Source organism: Dipodomys merriami, unplaced genomic scaffold, assembly GCF_024711535.1.
Source record: "Dipodomys merriami isolate MVZ:Mamm:240054 unplaced genomic scaffold, mDipMer1.0.p SCAF_2, whole genome shotgun sequence".
Lineage (NCBI taxonomy): Eukaryota > Metazoa > Chordata > Mammalia > Rodentia > Heteromyidae > Dipodomys > Dipodomys merriami.
Genome location: NW_027203381.1, coordinates 31,137,372 through 31,157,869, shown reverse-complemented (window position 1 = coordinate 31,157,869; position 20,498 = coordinate 31,137,372). Strand labels below are relative to the sequence as shown.

The window sequence follows — 20,498 nt, the reverse complement described above, 5'->3', positions numbered from 1 at the left end:
AAGGGTCTCATATCTAAAATATGTATTTTTCATAATTATGGGACTGGCAGGATTTGGGAAGGAGAAGAAGGGAAAAAGATAATGCTAGAGTGTGAACAATGTTGAGTACACAGCATGTGTTGCATGAGTTGCCAAAGCAACTTACTAATGGCTTTTCAACAATGAGTAAGAAGGATGAAAATAACAGAGTGAAAATAATAGAGGGTGTCAATCTGATTGAAGTAGTATGTGCATGCCCAAAATACCAAAGTAAAATTTATGTGAGCAATTTACTTAAAACTTGACCAAAACTGAAGTGTAGCACCAGTGGCTCACCCCTGGAATGCTAGCTATGCAGGAGACTCGGATCTGAGGATCAAAGTTCAAAGCCAAGTTGAACTTGAGCCATGCTTCCAGTCCAGCTTTTTGCTAATTACCTTTGGAGATGAAGTCTCTGGGGCATTTCCATCTGAGCTGAATTTGAACTATAACCCACCGGACTTAGCTTTCTAAAAACCTAAGATTATACACATGAACCATGGCATCCATCTTTAAAAAAAACACTTATATTAATCAGAACAAATTATCAAATTGATTCAAAAAATTTCCATGGACGTGAAGAAAGATTCACATTAGCCAAAATAATATAAAAAATGTACTCATTATCTGACTCATGTAATCCCTCTGGACATCACTTTTATAATAATAAAGCAAATTAAATTTAATTAAAAATATAGGAAAACAAGAACAGGAGGACCATACTTTGTAGTTTCAAAAATGACTACAAACAAGAGGGTCATGATGGCTTAAACCTGTAATCTACTCAGGAGGTGGAGGTAGAGTAAAGAATCTCAAGGCTGGGCATGGTTGCACAAAATTGTCATTGCAAGTTCCAATGGCTGGGGGCAGTGTTGGGTGTCTAACATCCCAGTGACAAAGGGAAACACGAGTAGGAGGATTACCCACTCCACTGGATCAGGCATCAAGCAAAACCCTATCATAAAATCAACAAAAGAATCCAGTGCCAGTGGCTCATGCCTGTAATCCTAGTTACTCAGGAGGATCATGGTTTGAAGCCAGCTTGGACAGGAAATGTCTGTGAGACTCTTATTGCCAATATACTTCCAAAAAGGTGGAAATGTACCTGTGGCTTATAGTGGAGTGCAAGTCTAGTGCTAGTGCTAGTGCCAGCACCCAGGCTTTGAGTTCAAGCTCTCAGACCACTGCCAAAAAAAAAAAAAAAAAGCAAAGTTGTTTGGGCAGTATGTATCACATAGTTGTGCACCTGCCTAGCAAGTGTGAGCCCTTGAATCCAATCCCATACTATCATAATTATAATAATAAAGTTTAATACTGGTATGAGGGTGATCATACCTATTTATGAAGAGATTTGAATTTTCAGAGACAAGCTCAAATCCAAAGATAGCTGATTTCCACAGGGGTGTCAAGAATAGTTAGTGAGGAGGAATAATATTTTCTTCAGCACATGGTGCCAAGACAATTGGATATTCACATGTCGAAGAGTGAGTTTGGATTTCTACCTGGTACTGTACACAAAAACGTACCCAAAATGGTTCAATGACCAAAAACCTATCTAAAATTCTTAGAAGGAAAATAATTAAAGTATCTGTGGGAAAATAATAAGAAATCCACATTTTGGTCTCTGCTCCTGGTTGCTGGCACAAAGCTTCAACATTCCCTGTAACTTGGCATGTGACAGAAGCTTTTTGTTCTAATGAAGTGACTTGTGGTGGACCCTTGGCCTGATTCAAGGATGGAAGCTGGTTGACAATCCTCCTGTGAATGAAAGCTTAGAAAGTTCAGTCCTATCCTCCAGCCAACAGAGAGGGCAAAGTGGCTGAAAATTTTTTTTACTGCAACTGTCTAAAATTTTAACCAGTAAAACCCATGTAAACACCCAGAGAGACAAGAGTGAATGACTTCCAGATGCCTGAGCACATGGAGATTCCTGGAGTGTGGCAAAGCCTGAGCAGGTAGGGAAGTTCACTGTCCCTTCCAACACACTTTATCCCTTGCTATTCCTCAATTGGCTGGTCATTTGCATCCTGTGTCATATTCATTTCTCTACATAGTAAAGGCAAGTAAAGTGTTTCCTTGAGTTTTGTGAGTGAATAGGATTAATGTACACTGTATGCATGAGGGTAAATATCATAGTCAAACAAATATTCTTTCTAACCTAAAGATTTTATATATGTAAATAATGCATTGGTAAAAATTATTGCAGGTCTGTAACCCACATGATCCCTTGGAGAGTGTCAGAGAGATCCCAAAATAAAGGAAAGAGGTGACCAAGTTAAGGGTCTTTGAATACATGTATTAAAAGACATCCTGGCAAACATACTAAACATCTTTGTTGCTTGGAAATTTCTTCCCTGTGTAAAACTTTCAGTTGGACATTTCTGGCTATTAAAATTATATTCTTAGTCAAGCATGGAGTACGTCTGTTACTGGGATTTGGCTCTTTGAAAAACATCATGTCCATCTTACTAAAAACTGACTAGCAACCTCCTATTAGGCCCCTCCTCTTTTGGTTCTAGTGCTAGGTTTGGAACCCAGGACTTAGCAGAAATGGGGCAAAGGTTCTTCCACTGAGCTACTTCCCCATCCATTTTCTTCCTCCTAAAGACTCTCACTAATTTCCAATGCCTTTGGAGGACATTCCAGACTCAACTAATGACTGCATAAATGCCCATAGATATTCAATTGCATCAGTATCCCTTATACTTATAAGTGGCTTAGATATGCTTATGATGCATTTCAAATTTCAATATGTCAAAATATTCTTCCTTTTACACACAAAAATTATGGTATGGAAAAGCTACACTACTAAATATTTAATATGTAGGAATAACAACTCATTACCAGTATTTTGCTGCAAGTAAGTGTGATGCTGCCAGAGAGTAGAGTTTTCTATTTGGTGAAAAGTGTTTTGCAAAAAGGATATTAATTGCCCTTGAAATTAATGAATGATAATTACTTGCAATATAAAGTCTTGTCTTGAAAATTAATAAATGAGTCATATATAAATGTGGCTGGCCAGTGTGTTTAAATTAATACAACTAGAGTAATTTAGCAGAGCTGATTAATTAGTTTTATTTTTATTTATTTAATCTTGTGCCGATCCTGGGGCTTACACTTAGGGTCTGGGGGTTGTCCCTGAGATTTTGTGGAGAAGGCTAGCACTGTAACACTTGAGCCACAGCTCGACTTCAGGCTTTTTTGGTGCTTAATTGGAAATAAGAGTCTCACTTTTCTACCCTGCCAGTGCTGATTTTAAACTGCAAACCTCAGATCTCAGCTTCCTGAGTAACTAGAATTATAGACATGAACCCCCAGTGCTCATTCATCTTTTATTTTTATTTCAACTGAGAGTACAGAATAATCACTCAATTAGTTGTTAATTTATAATAAAATAAGAATTTTCTATGACCATGGTAATTTCATGATGATTGACAAATCAGACAAAATTTTGCATAAGATATAAAAGATTCTTATGTTGAATATAGTCCCCTAGGAGTTAGTAAATATGATGTGACTCTATGTTCTTGTGATGGTCAGAGGAAATGCCAAAATGTAAATGACTGGTACATAATTAGGTTCAGTGCATCACCCAGAAAAGATTGCTTTGTATCTAAAAGTTAACACTTTCCCAGGATACATTAGCAAACACTGAGGTCTGATTTAAAAAAAAAATCCTATGGCTTAAAGACAGACATCTCCATTCTTTGCTTAATGAACCAAATGGACTCTGTACTGGTGGGTTATTTTACATAGAGAATAGGAGTTTAATGATAGCACTATCCTAAAGAGATGAGTTAATTGTAGCTGATAATCGCTGTCCATATCAGCATTACAAACATTGTTCCTAATGGTATTTCTATACAGGAAGGCTGAACTTGCTAACCAAGCACATTTTAAAAGATAATTTATATTCATAAACTACTTTGTTAAATGGCAAAAATGAAAATATGTATTTCCACTTATTTTCTAAAAGGATAATTTATCAACTGTATAATTCTCCAAAGAGGTAGCCAGACATTTCCACTTCATCTGCATTACAGAATACTTATATTTCATATTATGTGTGATTTTTCTCTATGTACAGCTTTCTAGAATGAATGTGTTTGATTGAAGCCATGTTTGATGTGATTAATTTTGTAAATGAGTATAGACTGGTCTTGTTACTCTAAGCTGATGTAAAATAGATTTTGTTGTGTTATTCAAAGAAATATCATAGTTAATTCCTCCAAAGTTTTTCAATAAACAATTATGCTTTGTAATTAACATTATTTCAAACAAAAAACTTAAATTATATTAAGTGAAGAAGCCAGGCCCAAAGAAACATAGGTCCTAAGGTTTCCCTTATTTGCAATAACTAGTATATGTCTGGGACAAGCAGAAAAGGTTACATAAGATGATGTTAAGCAAAATGAACCTCCAAATAGGGTCACAAGTGGTTTTTTTCTCCCTTGCTATTGTTTTTAATGTATTTATAAGGCACCATGTGATTTTTTTTGTTGTTTTGTATGTCCCTCCCCCATGGTATAACTCCTATTTTCACTGTATTTGATGTTGGTATAATTTATGGAGGGGAAGGGAAAAAACACATTGTTTAAATAGGGATACAGATTGACCCACTGCAGCAATGAGATGTACAAGACGCTATGTCAAAAAACGAACTTTACAATGTAGATGGGGGTGGGGGAGGGACAGGGTGAGGAGGAGGGTGTAGCTGAGGAGGTGGGAAGGAAGGGATGATAGGGGAAAAACAAAGGAGGCAACAATGCTGGATAAGAAATGTACTCATTACCTTGCTCATGTAACTGTAACCTCTTGGTACAGTATTTTCACAATAAAAAGCTTTCAGCAATTCTTTTATATTTTTAAATGTGAGTTATGTATCAACATGTTATAATTACCATATCTTCTTCTGTATCATACCTTTGGGAAAATTATTTCAAGTGAATAACTTGGTCCGTTTTACTAATCTACAATTGGGCTTAGTTTCTAGAAATGAAATAGTCTTTTTAAAACTGCACTTCACAAACTAAATGAAAAATGAAATGATATTTTGAAAATTAATATTGACATAAAAGGAACAAAGAGCTAAAGAAATTATTCAAGTATGTAGAAAATCAGCATATTGATATTGGAATAAAATTCTGGCCACAATATATAACTTTACAAGAAATCCATTGTGAAATTTATGTTTGGAATTCTGACAATAGTTTTTCATATGAGTTTATATTTGCCGTACAGGTAGGGATTTTATTATGAATATGCACACTGTTTGCAGTGTATTCCAATCTCTACTCACCCTATCACTCTCCCTGCCCCTTTTTCCCTTTTCAAAACAATCTTAACAGATTTCACTGTTTCATTTTCATAGTTGCAAATAATATATTTTGTTGATCATCAGCCTCATTTATCCTCATTAGCCTAACCCTCTCCCATTAATATCCAACCTCTGATAGTTTTTTCTCTGTCCCTACACAAGTTTGGCAATATTAAAGATGACAGGTAATATGGTTATGGTGACAAGGCCAATCATTTCCTTCTTTGAGCACTCACCTGATGAGTCATGTTACTTATAGCCATGTTCCATCGGGAGATGCTGGTACAGCAGATGGTGGTACAGCTTGAATATGTTTCATCCCCTCTGAAATTCAAGTGAAACCTTGGCCCCCAATGTAACAGAGTTGAAAGGTGACAGGAACTATAAGAGGTGACTATGTCTTGAAGAGGAATGGATTAATCAACTGTTGTGTTGGGAAAAATATTGAGTCCAGGCTGCTCTTCATGTGTGTGTTTTCTACTCAGGCCTGTGTGCTCATCTCCACCCCCAGCCCTCCTCCACTTTTGGGGTGTTATGAAGCAGCATGAGGCTTCATCAGAATCTGAGCAGATGCTACTAGTATTCTTAGCAACCAGAAGCACAAACCCAAATAAACATTTTCTTATAGACTACTCAGTCATGGGTATTCAATTACAGCAATAAGACTAAATAGACTAATTTCTTAACCTTACTGCCTGGGCACCTCTGGATCCACTGGAATGGATCAATAAAAATATGGCAGTAATGATAAAGTACCTGTTCAGAGTGTTGAATTCCAGAGGCCTTTGAAGCTTCTATTACCCATTTTGAAACCTTGACCACAGCCTGCAAAGACCATCATTGCCTGCTGAACTATGGTAGATAACATAGCCCAGGTAAGAGTTTTCTAGTTTTCCCAGTTAAGACTCTTAAGCACAGGAAATGACTCGGCCCAAACTAGTAAGATCAATAATGATTCCTGGTTTATTTTTGGACTAGTTGAGAGGCAGCAGTGAGTCACACTGAGCCTACCTGACAACAGAAGGTTCATGCCCAAGCAAGCTATGATGAATGAATGACTTGATTTATGTGCCCGTACATTTCATGGTTACAACGTGTCAGTTTAGCAATGGATAACGAATATTCAGACTGTTTTTTATTCCCCAAATGATAAAAGCTGAGATCTATGCCAAGATTGGCACATCTCTTCTGCAAAGGCCTAGATGAAAATTTTAGGTTAAGTGGTCCACAGTCTCTGCTACATATTCTGCTTCATTTTTTTTGTTTTGTTTTCACAATTCTTTTCAAATAGTGCAGATATTAAATTTGGGGCTGTAAAACACAAACACTTGCAGTCCAGATTTGGGGTCATTTCTGTAATTTTTGTCCCCTGTTGTAAGTCATACAAAGACATGTATTACTTACATGATACAGATTAAAAGTTGTCAGTGCTGTCACAATTGGTTCACATCTGTAGACCCATGCTTAGCTACTCAAGAGACTGAGATCTGAGGATTGCAGTTCAAAGCCATTCTGGGCAGTAAAGTCCTTGAGACTCTTATTTCCAATAAATTACTCCAGAAAGCTGAAAATGGTGCTGTGGCTCAAGTGGTAGATTGCTAGCTTTGAGTAAAACAAAATTTCTGGGACAGCAGCCAGGCCCTAAGTTCAAACCCAGGACTGGCAAAAAATAAAATTGTCAGAATGCAGTGTGAAAATCAGGAGTGCAAAATAGTGCTATAAAGTCAAGTACAGTTTTTTGTTCAAATGTCAGTCTTTGCATTTTAAATTTTGTATGTTTATCTTCAAAGGGATGCTCATAGAAGTTTGTTTTTGTTTTTGTTTGTTTGGGGGTTTTTTTTGGTTGGTCATGGGACTTGAGTTTTGTGCCTGGATGCTGTCTCAGTGCTCTTCGGCTCAAGTTGGTGTTCTACCACTTGAGCCACAGGTTTTCTGGTGGTTAATTGGAGATCAGAGTCTCACATTCCTTCCTGCCCAGGCTGGCTTTGAACTGTGATCCTCAGATCTCAGCCTCCTACGTAGCTAGGATTACAGGCATTAGACACTGGTGCCCAGACTGGTAGAGGTTTTATAATCCATCTACCTCAATTATCTCAAAGAGTCATGGCTTATTTCAGGGCTACCAATGAGGGGAGTTGAGAAGATTATCACATAAGCTCAGAATTGCTCACCTGATCACACCATCATTTCCTGCCTACCTTTCTAGTGCATAATACAGTTTTATTAAAAACATCAAATACTAGTGAGAATACAGATTTAGAACTGTTATCTCCTTTCTATAACCTTACTTTCCTAGTCAAGGTAAAGTTTGATTTTATAGATCCTGTAAAGACAATTATTTTTGTAACTTTTGTTTTCTGTAAGTGATATGAAGTCCAGTTATTACTTTTTTGCCAGTCGTGGGGCTTGAAGTCAAGGCCTGCCTGGGTGCTGTTACTGACTTGAGCCATAGCACTACTTCTGGCTTTTTCAGAGTAGTTTATTAGATATAAGAGTCTCATAGGCTTTCCTGCCCAGGCTGTTTTCAAATAGTAATCCTCAGATCTAAGCCTCCTGCATAGCTAGGATTACAGGCATGAACTACAGGTGACCAGCTTATGATCTATTTTTTAAAAGCAATTTAAGAAAACTTTGAAACTACTACACAAAAGAGTAGGAGAAAATTAGAACTTGTAGGTATAGATAGAAACTTCTTGAATAGAGTCCCAGAGGCACAACATATAGGAGAGTGATGTGACAAGTGGGACCACATCAAAATAAAAAGTTTCTGCACAGTTAAAGATATAATTACTAAACTAGAAAGATAGTCAACAAAATGGTAAAAATACTTTTACCAGTAATATATCCGACAAAGGCCTACTACCCAATATATATATATAAGGATCTCAAGAAAATAACCCCTCCCAAACCTAATAAAATAATTACTAAATGGGCAAGGGAACTAAGGACAGACTTCTCAGAAGAGGTAAGAATGGCAAAGAAAAATGTGCAGATGGAGGAAGATGGCAGAGGAGAAGTTGGGGGCTAAACAAGCTGTCGCATAGAAAGCAGTTTTAGTGTCCCAGTGAAACGTCCTAGGCTAGAGAGTCACACCAAGTGTTCCATCATAGTACAGAGAGTTTGGACAGAGAGGAAAAATCAAGCAGCTTGGTTAAGGAGACAGATTCGAGCATTTGACATTGTCTGTGGTGCCAACAGAGGCTACTGCTTGCAGCTGCCATATCAGCAGACAGAGCCTGGGACAAATGTGCAAGCAGATTCTACTCACTGCCAGCAAGAACTGACAAGGAGCACAAATCTTCATCCTGCTGATCACAGTGACAGACCATGGACAGTCCAGAAACCAAGGGATAGGTGTGAGTAACCCAAGACATTCTCACTCTTTCTCATGGAGCAGCAGTGGGAAGATAGCCCCTCCCTCACCACTGGAAAAGAACTCCATCTTTAATACTGACAAAGGCCCAGCCAGAGTAGCTAGCATGTAATTCAGGCCTTGGAAGATGACAATAGGAGCCATTCAACAGTTCACAAGAACCTGACTTTCCTGTTCAGCTCTACACAGGGGAAAGTTGCCCTTCCCAGGCAGAGGTATCTTTGCCCAAAGAAGAGTGGCTTTCTTCACTAGGTACACAGAGTCAGAGGCTGCCCCACCCCACTGCAGCCTAGGCAGCAGACCCAGTAGCAAGAGGGGTAAAAGAAAAAGAATTGAAACTAAGTAAACCTAAATTCTGAGAATGGCTCTAGGCTGGGCTGTGTGAGTGTCTCAGGAGCTAGCCCCTCAGGGAAAAGCTACCGATTGCTGACAAACCTCAACCCTGCCCATCACAGCAACTCCAAGCTATAGGAAACAGCCATCTCCCTCTTTTGTGATACTGAGAACAGACCTCCCTCCCATTGAATTAGCCTAGGAGGAGGGTCATAAAGTCCTTGGTAAGGCAGAGCTTTGTTCTGCCTGCTCAAACAAACTGACTTAAGAAACCAGTCAAGCCACAGGAAAACCAAACACCACAAGCAAACCAGAGACTCCACCAAAAGACTGATTACAGAACAGGGGAGACACAAGATCTCCCCGACCAAAAAAATCGAGGAACTCTTTTTTTCTACCTAATTTTTAAAAAAATTTTTGAAAATAGTTTTCTATTATTTTCAGCATTTTTATTTTAGATGTGTGTGAGTGTTTTTTTTTAAATCTTTTGACTTTTTCCCTTTTGGTCTTTTTAAAATTTTTATTTATTTATTTATTTATTTTTGCATGACTTAATTGCTGTTCTGTTCATCCCCAGATATATACCTATCTTCTATTAGTAGACCTTATCCTTGATTGTGTATATACTTAATTCAGAAATTAATTACTCAATTCACAGCCTTAAGTCCTGTAATATTATTATAGTATAGTATAATGTAATATAGTATTATTTCTTTATGCTTATATAATTTTTAAGTGTTTCATTTTTTATTTTTAATATTTTTATTTTTTCATTTTTCATTTTTATCGCTCTATTCCTTTCCTTCGATCCTTTTCCTCTCTCAGTATCATGTCTTTACACTTACATATTTTTAAGTGTTTCATTTTTTAATTTTTAATTTTAATTTTTTCATTTTTTTATTTCTTTATTTCTCCTCCTTTCCTTCTATCCATTTCCTCTCTCTAATTTAAGTCTTGGTTAAATTCCCTCTCTCTTTTTCCTTCACCACATTCAAGTCTTGTTTTCTCCTCACATTTCTTCCTAAACCTATTAAATTTTGGTCTGCTGACTCCTTCTTTGAAGTTCTTAGTCCATTAATCCATAGTTGTTTGTTGTTGACCTAGATTTTAATTGTTGACATAGATTTTATCTGTACTCATTTTGACTGCATTAATTTGTACAAGTACAGGGTTCTGGTTCATGCATGCCTTAAAATACTGTTCTAGAGCAAAATTGGTTTTGCTTTTCAACAAATGTGCAGCACAAGCCAGAGAAACTCAAGAAAAATGGCAAGTCCAGGTATCTCAACTCCTACTCATGATAATTAGTTAACAGAGCAGATAATGAATAATCCAGATGAGAGTTCCCAAAATGCTCTACAAACACTACAGGTATACATGCTGAATGAAAAGATTGAAAGCCTGCAGGGACTCTGTGTAAGCATAATAAGGAAATGCATGAGTGGGATAGGGAAAAGCATGAGTGTAATGAGGCTAACTGAAGATTAATATAGGAATTTCATGAGCGTGAGGAAGCTAAGCAAAGATTAATATAGGAATTGCCTGAGTGGGATGAAAATAGACAAAGATTAATTGAGGCATTCATGGAATCAAATCCACAAACTGAGAGCTGAAGCAATCCATGGAGGCCACAAAGGGAATGCTGACTGGAGCCCAACGGAAGGAAAGGGAGTCCAATGAAACAATATCCATTCAACTAAGGATTTTGAAAATGAACACTGAAAACCAAAAGAAGGAAGTAAAGAAGTTCATACAAGATCTAAAACAAAGCTCTAACAAAGAATTTGAAGCCCTCAAAGCCAACCAATTAGAAGGAAAGGAAATAAAAAACAAATTAGAAAGTTTGACAGTAGGTTAGACCATACAGAAGACCAATCTGTGGGATTGAAGACAGCCTAGATATTATAGAGAAAGAACAGACAGGTATTCAAGACAAGTCCAAGAAATTTGATAGATCTATTCAACATTTAGAAGACACCATCAGAAGGCCTAATCTGAGAATAATTGGTGTAGAAGAGCACCTAGAGACAGAAGTAAAAGGTCTAGAAAATTTATTTAACAGAATCCTCATGGAGAACTTCCCATGCAAATATGCAAAAAGATAAGCCCATTCAGATCAAGAATCCTTTAGAACTGCAAATACACGAGACCAGAACAAGACATCCAACCATCATATTGTAATCTGCACAGGATCAGTTGAGACTAAGGAAAGGATAAGAAAACATCAATCACTTATAAAGGGAAAACAGAATAACTTCATATTTCTCAGCAGAGACAATGGAAACAAGAAGAGCCTGGAATTATGTATGCCACTCTTTAAAGACAAACACTTATCAACCAAGACTGCTGTACCCAGAAAAACTCTCCTTCCTAACAGAAGGTCAAATAAAAACTGTCCACAGCAAACAAAAGTTGAAACAATATATCTCTACCAAACCATTCCTACAAAAGATACTTAAAGATGTCCTACACAAGAAAACCAACAAGAGCACAATAAAGGCCAAGAAACAGTCCCCAAACAGAGAATCCAAGAATCATAGGAAGAACCCAGTTGGCACAGCACCCAAGAAGGTAGATAACATGGCAGGAACTACCAAACACCTCTCAATCCTAACTCTCAGTATCAATGGACTTAACTCTTCAATTAAGTGACATAGATTGTCTAGTTGGATCAAAAAGCAAGATATATCTGTCTGCTGCCTTTGAGAGACACACCTTACCCACAAGAACATTCTGAAAGTGAACAGTTGGAATTAAATCTACCAAGCAAACTGCCCCCCAGAAACACTCAGAACTGCAATCCTAAAATCAGATAAAATAAACTTCAAATTAAAATTAGTGAAAAGAGATAAAGAAGGTCATTACATACTAATTAAGTGATCTGTCCTTCAGGAGGATATAACAAATATAAATATCCACCAAATAATGTAGCACTAAAATTTATCCAAGAAGCCCTACTTTCCATCAAATCTCACATAGATCCAAAGACATTAATTATTTTGGACCTTACCAAAGCAATGTGTCCTCTGAATAGATCAACCTGGCTAAAGCTCAACAGAGAAAACTCAGATAAAAACAACTGCATAGATCAACTAGATTTAACTGACATCTACCAAATATTTCACTCAGCAGCATAAGAATACATGTTATTCTCAGCAGCACATGGAACATTTTCAAAAATAGACCACATTTTAGATCAAAAAGAAAATTTGTCCAATTTCAGAAACATTGAATTCATGCCCTGCATTCTCTCAGACCACAAGGGAATAAAATGAGAATTCAACACCAACAGCCACCAAAGAAAATCCTGTAACACATGGAGGCTGAACAATACACTGTTGAACCACCAGTGGGTCATGGAAGAGGTTAGAAAGGAAATTCAAATGTTCAAGATATTTAAGAAAAATGAACACACAAATAACCATCTCCCCTGGGACACAGCAAAGGCAGTACTCAGAGTTCCTACATCAACAAATTTGAGAGATCTGAAATCAACAATTTAACGAGGCACCTGAAGCTCCTTGAAAAAGAACAATAAGCTAAACCCCAATCCAGTAGATGGAAACAAATAATTAACATTAAATCGTAATTAAATGAATTAGAGTTCAAAAACATAGAATCAACAAAAATTATTGAAAAAATGAAAGAATTGACAGACCCTTAACAAATTCTATTAGAAAAAGAAGAGCACACACCCAAACAAACAAACTCAAGAGATAAGAATGGTAACATCAACACAGAAATAGCCAAGATTCTGAACATCGTAAGGGAATACTTGTCAAACATTTATGCTAATAATCTTGAGAATCTGGAAGAAATGGATGAATTTCTAGCAAATATTGACATGCCCAAACTACAACAAGATGACTTAAACCAAGTTAACAGACTCATATCAAGCATCCAAATAGAAACAGCACTAAGAGACCTCCCACCCAAGAAAATCCCAGAACCCGATGGATTTACAGCTGAATTCTATAAGTTCTTCAACGCAGAACTCACACCAATACTCCTCCAACCCCTCAATAAAATTGTAAATGAAAGTTCACTACCAAACTCTTTCTAGGGAGCCATCATTATCCTCTTCCCAAAACCAGGAAGGGACTCATCAAACAAAAAGAAATTTAGACTCATTTTTTTGATAAACACTAATGCAAAACTCCTCAACAAAATTTGGTCAATGGACTTCAACAACTTATCAAAAACATCATACACCATGATCAAACAGGATTCATTTCAAGGATGCAAAGCTAGTTCAATATATGCAAATCAATTAATATAATTAATCACTTCAACAAGAGCAAGGATAAGAACTACATGATTATCTTAATAGATGCAGAAAAAACATTCGCCAAAATCCAACACCCCTTTATGATGAAAGCTCAAGAGAAACTAGGAATCCATGGAACATTCCTCAATATAGTAAAGACTGTGTATGACAAACCTACAGCCAGCATTATACTTAATGGCAAAAGCTAAAGTTATTTCCTCTAAATTCATGATAGAAGCAAGAATCCACTCTCTCCACTTCTCTTCAATTTAGTATTAGAATGGCTAGAAAAAGCAATAAAATACAAATATAAAGGGTATCCAAATAGGGAAAGATGAAGTAAAACTCTCCTTCTTGGCAGATGACATGATCTTGTATTTAAAGAAGTCCATGGACTCCACTTCCAAATTATTCAAGCTGATCTGAAACTTTGGCAAAGAAGCAGGGTACAAAAATTAACCCTAGGGGCTGGGAAGGTGGTTCAGTGGTAGAGCGCTTGCCTTGCATGCCTGAGGCCCTGGGTTCGATTCCTCAGTACCACATAAGCAAAAAGAAAAAAGCCGGAAGTGGTGCTGTGGCTCAAGTGGTAGAGTGCTAGCCTTGAGCTGAAGAGCTGAGGGACAGCACCCAAGCCCAGAGTTCAGGCCCCACGACCGGACCCCCCCAAAAAAAATTAACTCTAAAAAAAACAATGGCCTTTCTGTATGTCAATAGCGAGAAGAGTGCAGTTGAAATCAGGAAAGCAAGTCCTTTTGTAATAGCCCCACAAAAAAATAAAATACCTAGGAGTTCACAAAACTAAAGAAGTGAAGGACCTCTATGATGAAAACTTTAAAAACTTGAAAAAGGAAATTAAAACATAACTAAGGAAGTGGGAAAATCCTCCTATGTTCCTGGATTGGGAGGATTAGCATCATGCAAATGGCAATACTGCTTACAGGTTCTACAAATTCAATGCAATACCTATCAATATTCCAAACTCATTCTTCAATGAAATAGAAGAAGCAACCCAAAAATTCATATGGAACAATAGAAGACCCTGAATTGCAAAAACAATACTTAACAGAAAGAACAGTGCTGGAAGAATATCAATACCAAACTTTAAATTCTACTAAAAAATCATAGCAATCAAAACATCTTGGTACTCACAGAAGAACAGACCTGAGGACCAATGGAATAGAACTGATGAACCAGAAATGATCCCATAGACCTATAGCCACCTAATCTTTGATAAGGGAGCTAACAAGTAGAATGGAAGAAAGACAACCTCTTCAGTAAATGGTGCTAGCAAAATTGGTTAAACACTTGTAGGAAACTAAAGTTAGAACGAGAATCAACTCCAAATGGATCAAAGACCTCGGAGTCAAGGCAGACACCCTGAAAATATTACAGGAATGAACAGGAGAAACTCTAGAGCTCCTTGGAACAGGCCGAAATTTTCTTAACAAAAACTCAGAAACACAACAAATCAAAGAAAGGTTGGACAAATGGGATTGCATGAAACTGCAGAACTTCTGCATGGCAAAGGATATAGCTAGGAAGATCAATAGAAAATCCATGGATTGGGAGATCTTCACTAGCCATATAACAGATAAGGGCCTCATATCTAAAATATTCTGGGAACTCAAAAAATTAAATCCCCCAACAACAAATCCTCAAAGAAACAACTTCTTGATTAATAAGTGGGCTAAGACAGAGAAACTTCTCTGAAGAGGAAATAAGAATGGCCAATAGACACATAAAGAAATACTCAACTTCTCTAGCCATATAAGTAATGCAAAACAAAACAACATTGGGATTCCACCTCATGCCAGTTAAAATTTCTACAAACAAGAACTCTAATAACAACAGATGCTGGAGGGAATGTGGCCAGAAGAGAACCCTACTGCATTGTTGGTGGGAGTGTAAACTTGTTCAACCACTTTGGAAAGCAGTATGGAGGTTCCTCAAAAACTATACATAGAGTTCCCTTATGTCCAAGCAAACCCACTTTTAGGCACTTACCCAAAGGGTCACAAAGAAGACTATACTAAAGCTACCAGCACAACTATGTTTATCGCAGCATGATTCATCATAGCTAAGATATGGGACCAACCTAGATGCCCCTCAGTAGACGAATGGATCAAGAAAATGTGGTATGTATATATATTTAATGGAATTCTATACCTCCATCAGAAAGAATGACATCGCCCCATTTGTTAGGAAATGGAAAGACTTGGAAAAATTTATGTTAAGTAAAGTAAGCCAGGTTCAAAGACACATAGGTCCCATGGTTTCCCTTATTTATAATAACTAGTATATGTCTAGGACCAGCAGAAAATGTCAAAAGCTATGTACATAAGATTATATAAAATTATGTTAAGCAAAATGAACCCCAAGATAGGGACACAAGTGATTTTTTTCTTTCTTGCTATTTTTTAAACATATTTATAATGTACTATGATTTTTTATATGTTCTTCCCCCATGGTATAACTATTTTTGTCACTATATTTGATTCTAGTGCCCTGCATCTTGTATATACATTTTTCTAATTTGGGGAGGGGAAGGGAAATAACAAAATTATGAAATAAGGATACAGGTTGACCCATTGTAAGAATGAGATGTCCAAGACACTATTTTGAAAATGAGCTGTATAACTTCAGGGGTGCAGAGAGGGAAGACTTGGGCAGGTGGGGAGGGAAGGAATGGTAAGGGAAAAACAAAGAAAGAGGTAATAATGCTCAATAGGAAATGTACTCATTACCTTCCTCATGTAACTGTAACCCCTCTGTACAATATTTTATAATAAAAACATATACATATATGTTAAGAAAAATGTTAAGAAATGATCATGTTTCCTGGCCATAAATGGAATACAAATCAAAACAACTCTGAGATTTCATCTCACTCAGTAAGATTGCCCAATATTTTAAATTTGAACAACAACAAATATCATTGGAGATGTGAGAAAAAAGGAACCCTACTACACTGTTGTTGGGCATGTAAACTAATACAACCAGTCTGGAGAGCAATCTGGGGGTTCCTTAAAAAACTAAACATAGAGCTTCCCTATGGCTCGGCCATAACCACTCCTGGGTATCTACTCTGAGCATCATGAGCCAAGATATGATAAGTACGCCTGCATATCCATGCTCATTGCCACACTATTCCCAACAGTATGACAAGAAGAGTGCAGATGCTCCACAATAGATAAGTAGATCTAAAAGGGTAGTACCTATACACAATGGAATTTTACACAGACATTGGAAAGAATAAAATGATTCCATTTGCAAAGAAATGGATGGAACTAGAACAAATCATGTTAAGTAATGTAAGCCAAACTCAGCAAAAAATGGCACATGTTCTCTCTGATATGCAGGAAGTAGATCGCAAGTACACTGGGAAATGCTCAATTTTGCAGGATTCCAGGTACTCACGCTCAGTGAGACTAAAAGAGGATACTCTAAGGTGAGAAACACAAAAGCACAATGCCTAAATACCTCTCCTTTTTATAAAATAATATGCATACTGAAACAAACGCAATAACATAGAAGCAAGAGACCTCTTCTTACTTCTTTTTAGTTTTTGATGATTCTGTCTTCTTTACCTTATGTATAATGTATTCAAATGTACATCTTCGGAAGAGTTGGGGGAAGGGTACAGAACTCGAGGGAAAAAGGGTAAAAAAGTGTCAACAGGAAGCTCCCTGGACCCTGATGGTGGGTGGGAGGGAGGGACTAGGAGAGAATGGAGAAACAGAAGACACCCATACCCAAGGAAATGTACTCATTACTTGACTCATGAAATTGTAAATCCTCTGTACATTGCTCCTATAATGGCAGTAAAAATAAATTAACAATTTTTTAAAAAGAAAGCTTACCTGTCTCGATTTTATTAAGTCCAGGGGGAGTAGGGGGAGTTGTATCTTTTTCAGGCATGATTATTGATGGGATTCTGAAACCTAATGAGAAAGACGAAAAACAAGTAAAAAGTATGAATTAAAATTAATTTGTTTTTAATTTCATTACTAATTTCTTCCACATTTCATGAACTGGTGGAAGGAGAATGAGTTTTCAATATTACCAATATATTTCATATACACAAAAGTCAATTCTAAAGTATGTTTAAAATACAAGGAATTCATCACTACACACTTCCTATTAGGAATACTGTGATATCATAGGAAATATCATTAAGGCCAAAAACCCTCATTACCTTCCTTTACTGGTAACTTTAAAAATATGCCTTCCTAACACCGAGATAGTTTAGTATTGGTCATTGTAGTTGCGGGTTCAAAGATCTGTGCAGAGTTGGAACCTGTGATGTTTTCATTTCATGTGGTATTATTTCAACCTTACTACCATCTCTGTTATACTTTCCCTTGCTTGATTTCCAAAACATTATGGGCAAAATAAAATCCATAAAATGTAGAAATTTGTAGTATAACAATATATTCACTAGCCAATTTCAGCAATTATCAACATGTGATCAATGTGTATTCCATAGACAGACATTTTCTTGATAATCTACCTTTGGTCATGGTTAAGAAATTGTCAGATAAAATACTATTATATTTCAAATACTTTATGAATTTTTAAAGGCAAAAGCATAATGTAATTATGCACAATTAATAAAGTTAATTTCATTAAACATACAGTTACTGTTCGTATTTCTTTCATTGTCTCACCTGTTTTCTGGATTCTAAAAATAATTCATGGTAACACTAATGAGATCTCTCTATAGCACAGAAGTGACTTCTTTCACTGTTTTACTTTGTGTGTTTTCAAATAAACTAATCTATTTCACAGATGCCGATTTCATGACAATGGTTGTTGAAAAAGTATGTGAATTCTTATTCTATACAAAAATGACAATATAAATAATAAAAAGAAAAAGTTGACTTTCCAATTAATGTAGAACTGGGCAAATTGGAAAATATGTCACAAACCACTACTTAAATAAAATATGTCTAAACTGCATCTTTCGAATCTTCATAAAAGCATGTAAGAATTAATAAGGTAATAAATACATGGAATGATACATGGGAGAATACAGAAAATTAGAGAGGGAATTCAGGTCAATATCTGGCCCAAGTCAGTCAGTTAAGAGGCTGGGAAATACTGAATGAAAGTCACACAAAATCTTAAAAACAATCTTGATTTTGTGGTGAATGTCTGTAATCCCAGACTGTGAAGTGAAATAAGAAGACTGCCTATCTTAAGGCTAGCCTGGCCTAAATGTGGCTTCAAGAACTGAAGTAATCTCTATGTTTCATAGATCAAAGTAATAATAATTAATAGAAGTAATTATACATTATATATTATATATTATAATATTATTATAAAACCTCAAATTTTGACAACAGAAGACAGATTTCAATCTTTACAAACCATACTAGAAGCTTGAACCTGTTATAAACTATTGTCCAATAAACTACATTTTAAGAAATGGAAGAAGACAGAAATAAAATATTATGAAGTCTTCCCATTGATTAAAGTCTAGCCTCAAACCATCTGATGACATAAACCTTATGAAAGCAAAACAAAACAACTCTTGCCATGCACAAAGTCCAAGGAAACCCAGTACGCAAAGCCAATTAATTTACAAACAGCAACAGACTCACAGTACCCCATAAAGTGCAATTGCTATGGAGCAAATACATTTCACCTTTCATAACATTACATATTGAAGTATGGAAAGTATAAAATTTGACTGCATCAGTATGGGGCCCTTTTCCCTTCCCTACTAGGGTGATAGCAAAGCAAGTATAACAGTAACCAACAGTGATGAGGCCATACCCTATTACATGTCTGAGGAGGGCACAGAGGATGTAACAAGGCACACCCACTGAGAGAGAGTGATCTGTCGAGGCCTGGTGAGAAGCTGGAACTTCCATTCCTACCCATGTAATAAGAGAAGTACAAGGTGCAAAACAAAGCCCTAATAGTTATAACAGCAGATATTAGCAAAGACGTAGAGTCACTTAGAATTGCTGGTTCAAATGTAAAATAACACAGTCTAGAGAATAGTTGGTAGCTCCTTTAAGCACTAAGGGTGGTCTTTTTCAGTGTGATCCTGTAATTGTACTCTTAAAATCTTACCCTTGAAAAAATGTATTTTCACTCAGAAACTTGTACATGAATAGTCTTAGAAGCTGTAACCAGAATAGTCCAAACCTGCATGTGACCTAAATATCTTGAAGTGAGTGTATTGTTAAACCAACTGTGATATATTCATGCCATTAATCACAGTCAACAAAAAAGAGGGAAAAGACTATCCACAATTGGTATGAATCCCAAATTAACATGCTGGGAAAAACTAATGCCAATGTCAAAGGATTTTGTGTGATTCAATTTCTATTTATTAGATCACATAATTTTAGTGATAAAGAATAAATTTCTGGTCACTTGGAGCTACCAAGGTAATACCAAGGAATCCTGTAATGGTAGAGGAAAAACATCTCTGTTGTAATGGTAGTTACATATCTGATAAGATTTCATAACTTCCTATTCACAAAATGTCTGCATGTATTACTGGTGAAATGGAAATAACCAGTATGATTTGTATGAACATGGATTCTTTTAATTATATTTTTATTATCCTTAAGCAGATGTACACAAAGACATCACAATTTCACATATCAGTTCATGAGTACAACACTTCTTGATGTATGTCATCCTTTTTGTTGATTTTGTGGTTTTATTATATTAAATTTTTGTACAATGCTCATATAACCTTGGGGGAAAATGGGCAAAGAGGCACAGAATCTTCTTGTGAATTTCTGTTCAATTTTTTATGAGTTTATAAATCAAGCAGCTTATCACAACAAATAAAGGAATATAAAAATATAATGGTTAGAAAATCTTTATGCTTGTGAAAATTAATACAGTTTAATTGTTTTGTCTTTTCCGATCCATTGTATTTACTTGTAGATTTATAGACATGTTCTAATTACTTCAAATGAGGGAAACGATTATAAATTAAACTCTAAACATTCACAAGTAAGACCAAAGGAAGATATTTTTAAGAAAGGATTACAAAGGCTCAATAGCTATGTGCATATAATCATATAAAGTGATGTTTATCAAAATGAACTCCAAGAAATGGAAACAAGAAGCTTTCTTATTTGTTTTTTTATTTCCACCTGCCCTTTGTCACTGTTTCTGATTTCTGTACTTTCTGTCTTTATACTTTATTTTTATTTATTTTT

General features: G+C 36.2%; 1 protein-coding gene across 5 annotated transcripts in view; it reads right to left on the bottom strand.

Annotated features, from left to right (window-relative positions):
* The window catches only part of Ccdc178 (coiled-coil domain containing 178), a 306,788-nt gene that overhangs the window by 262,475 nt on the left and 23,815 nt on the right, over positions 1-20,498 (bottom strand). For all 5 annotated transcript variants that reach the window (XM_070029364.1, XM_070029363.1, XM_070029365.1 and 2 more), the window contains exon 2: positions 17,169-17,249. In XM_070029364.1, the coding sequence (XP_069885465.1) occupies positions 17,169-17,226 (58 nt within the window). In that variant the 5' untranslated portion in view covers positions 17,227-17,249. The remainder of the gene's footprint in view (positions 1-17,168; positions 17,250-20,498) is intronic.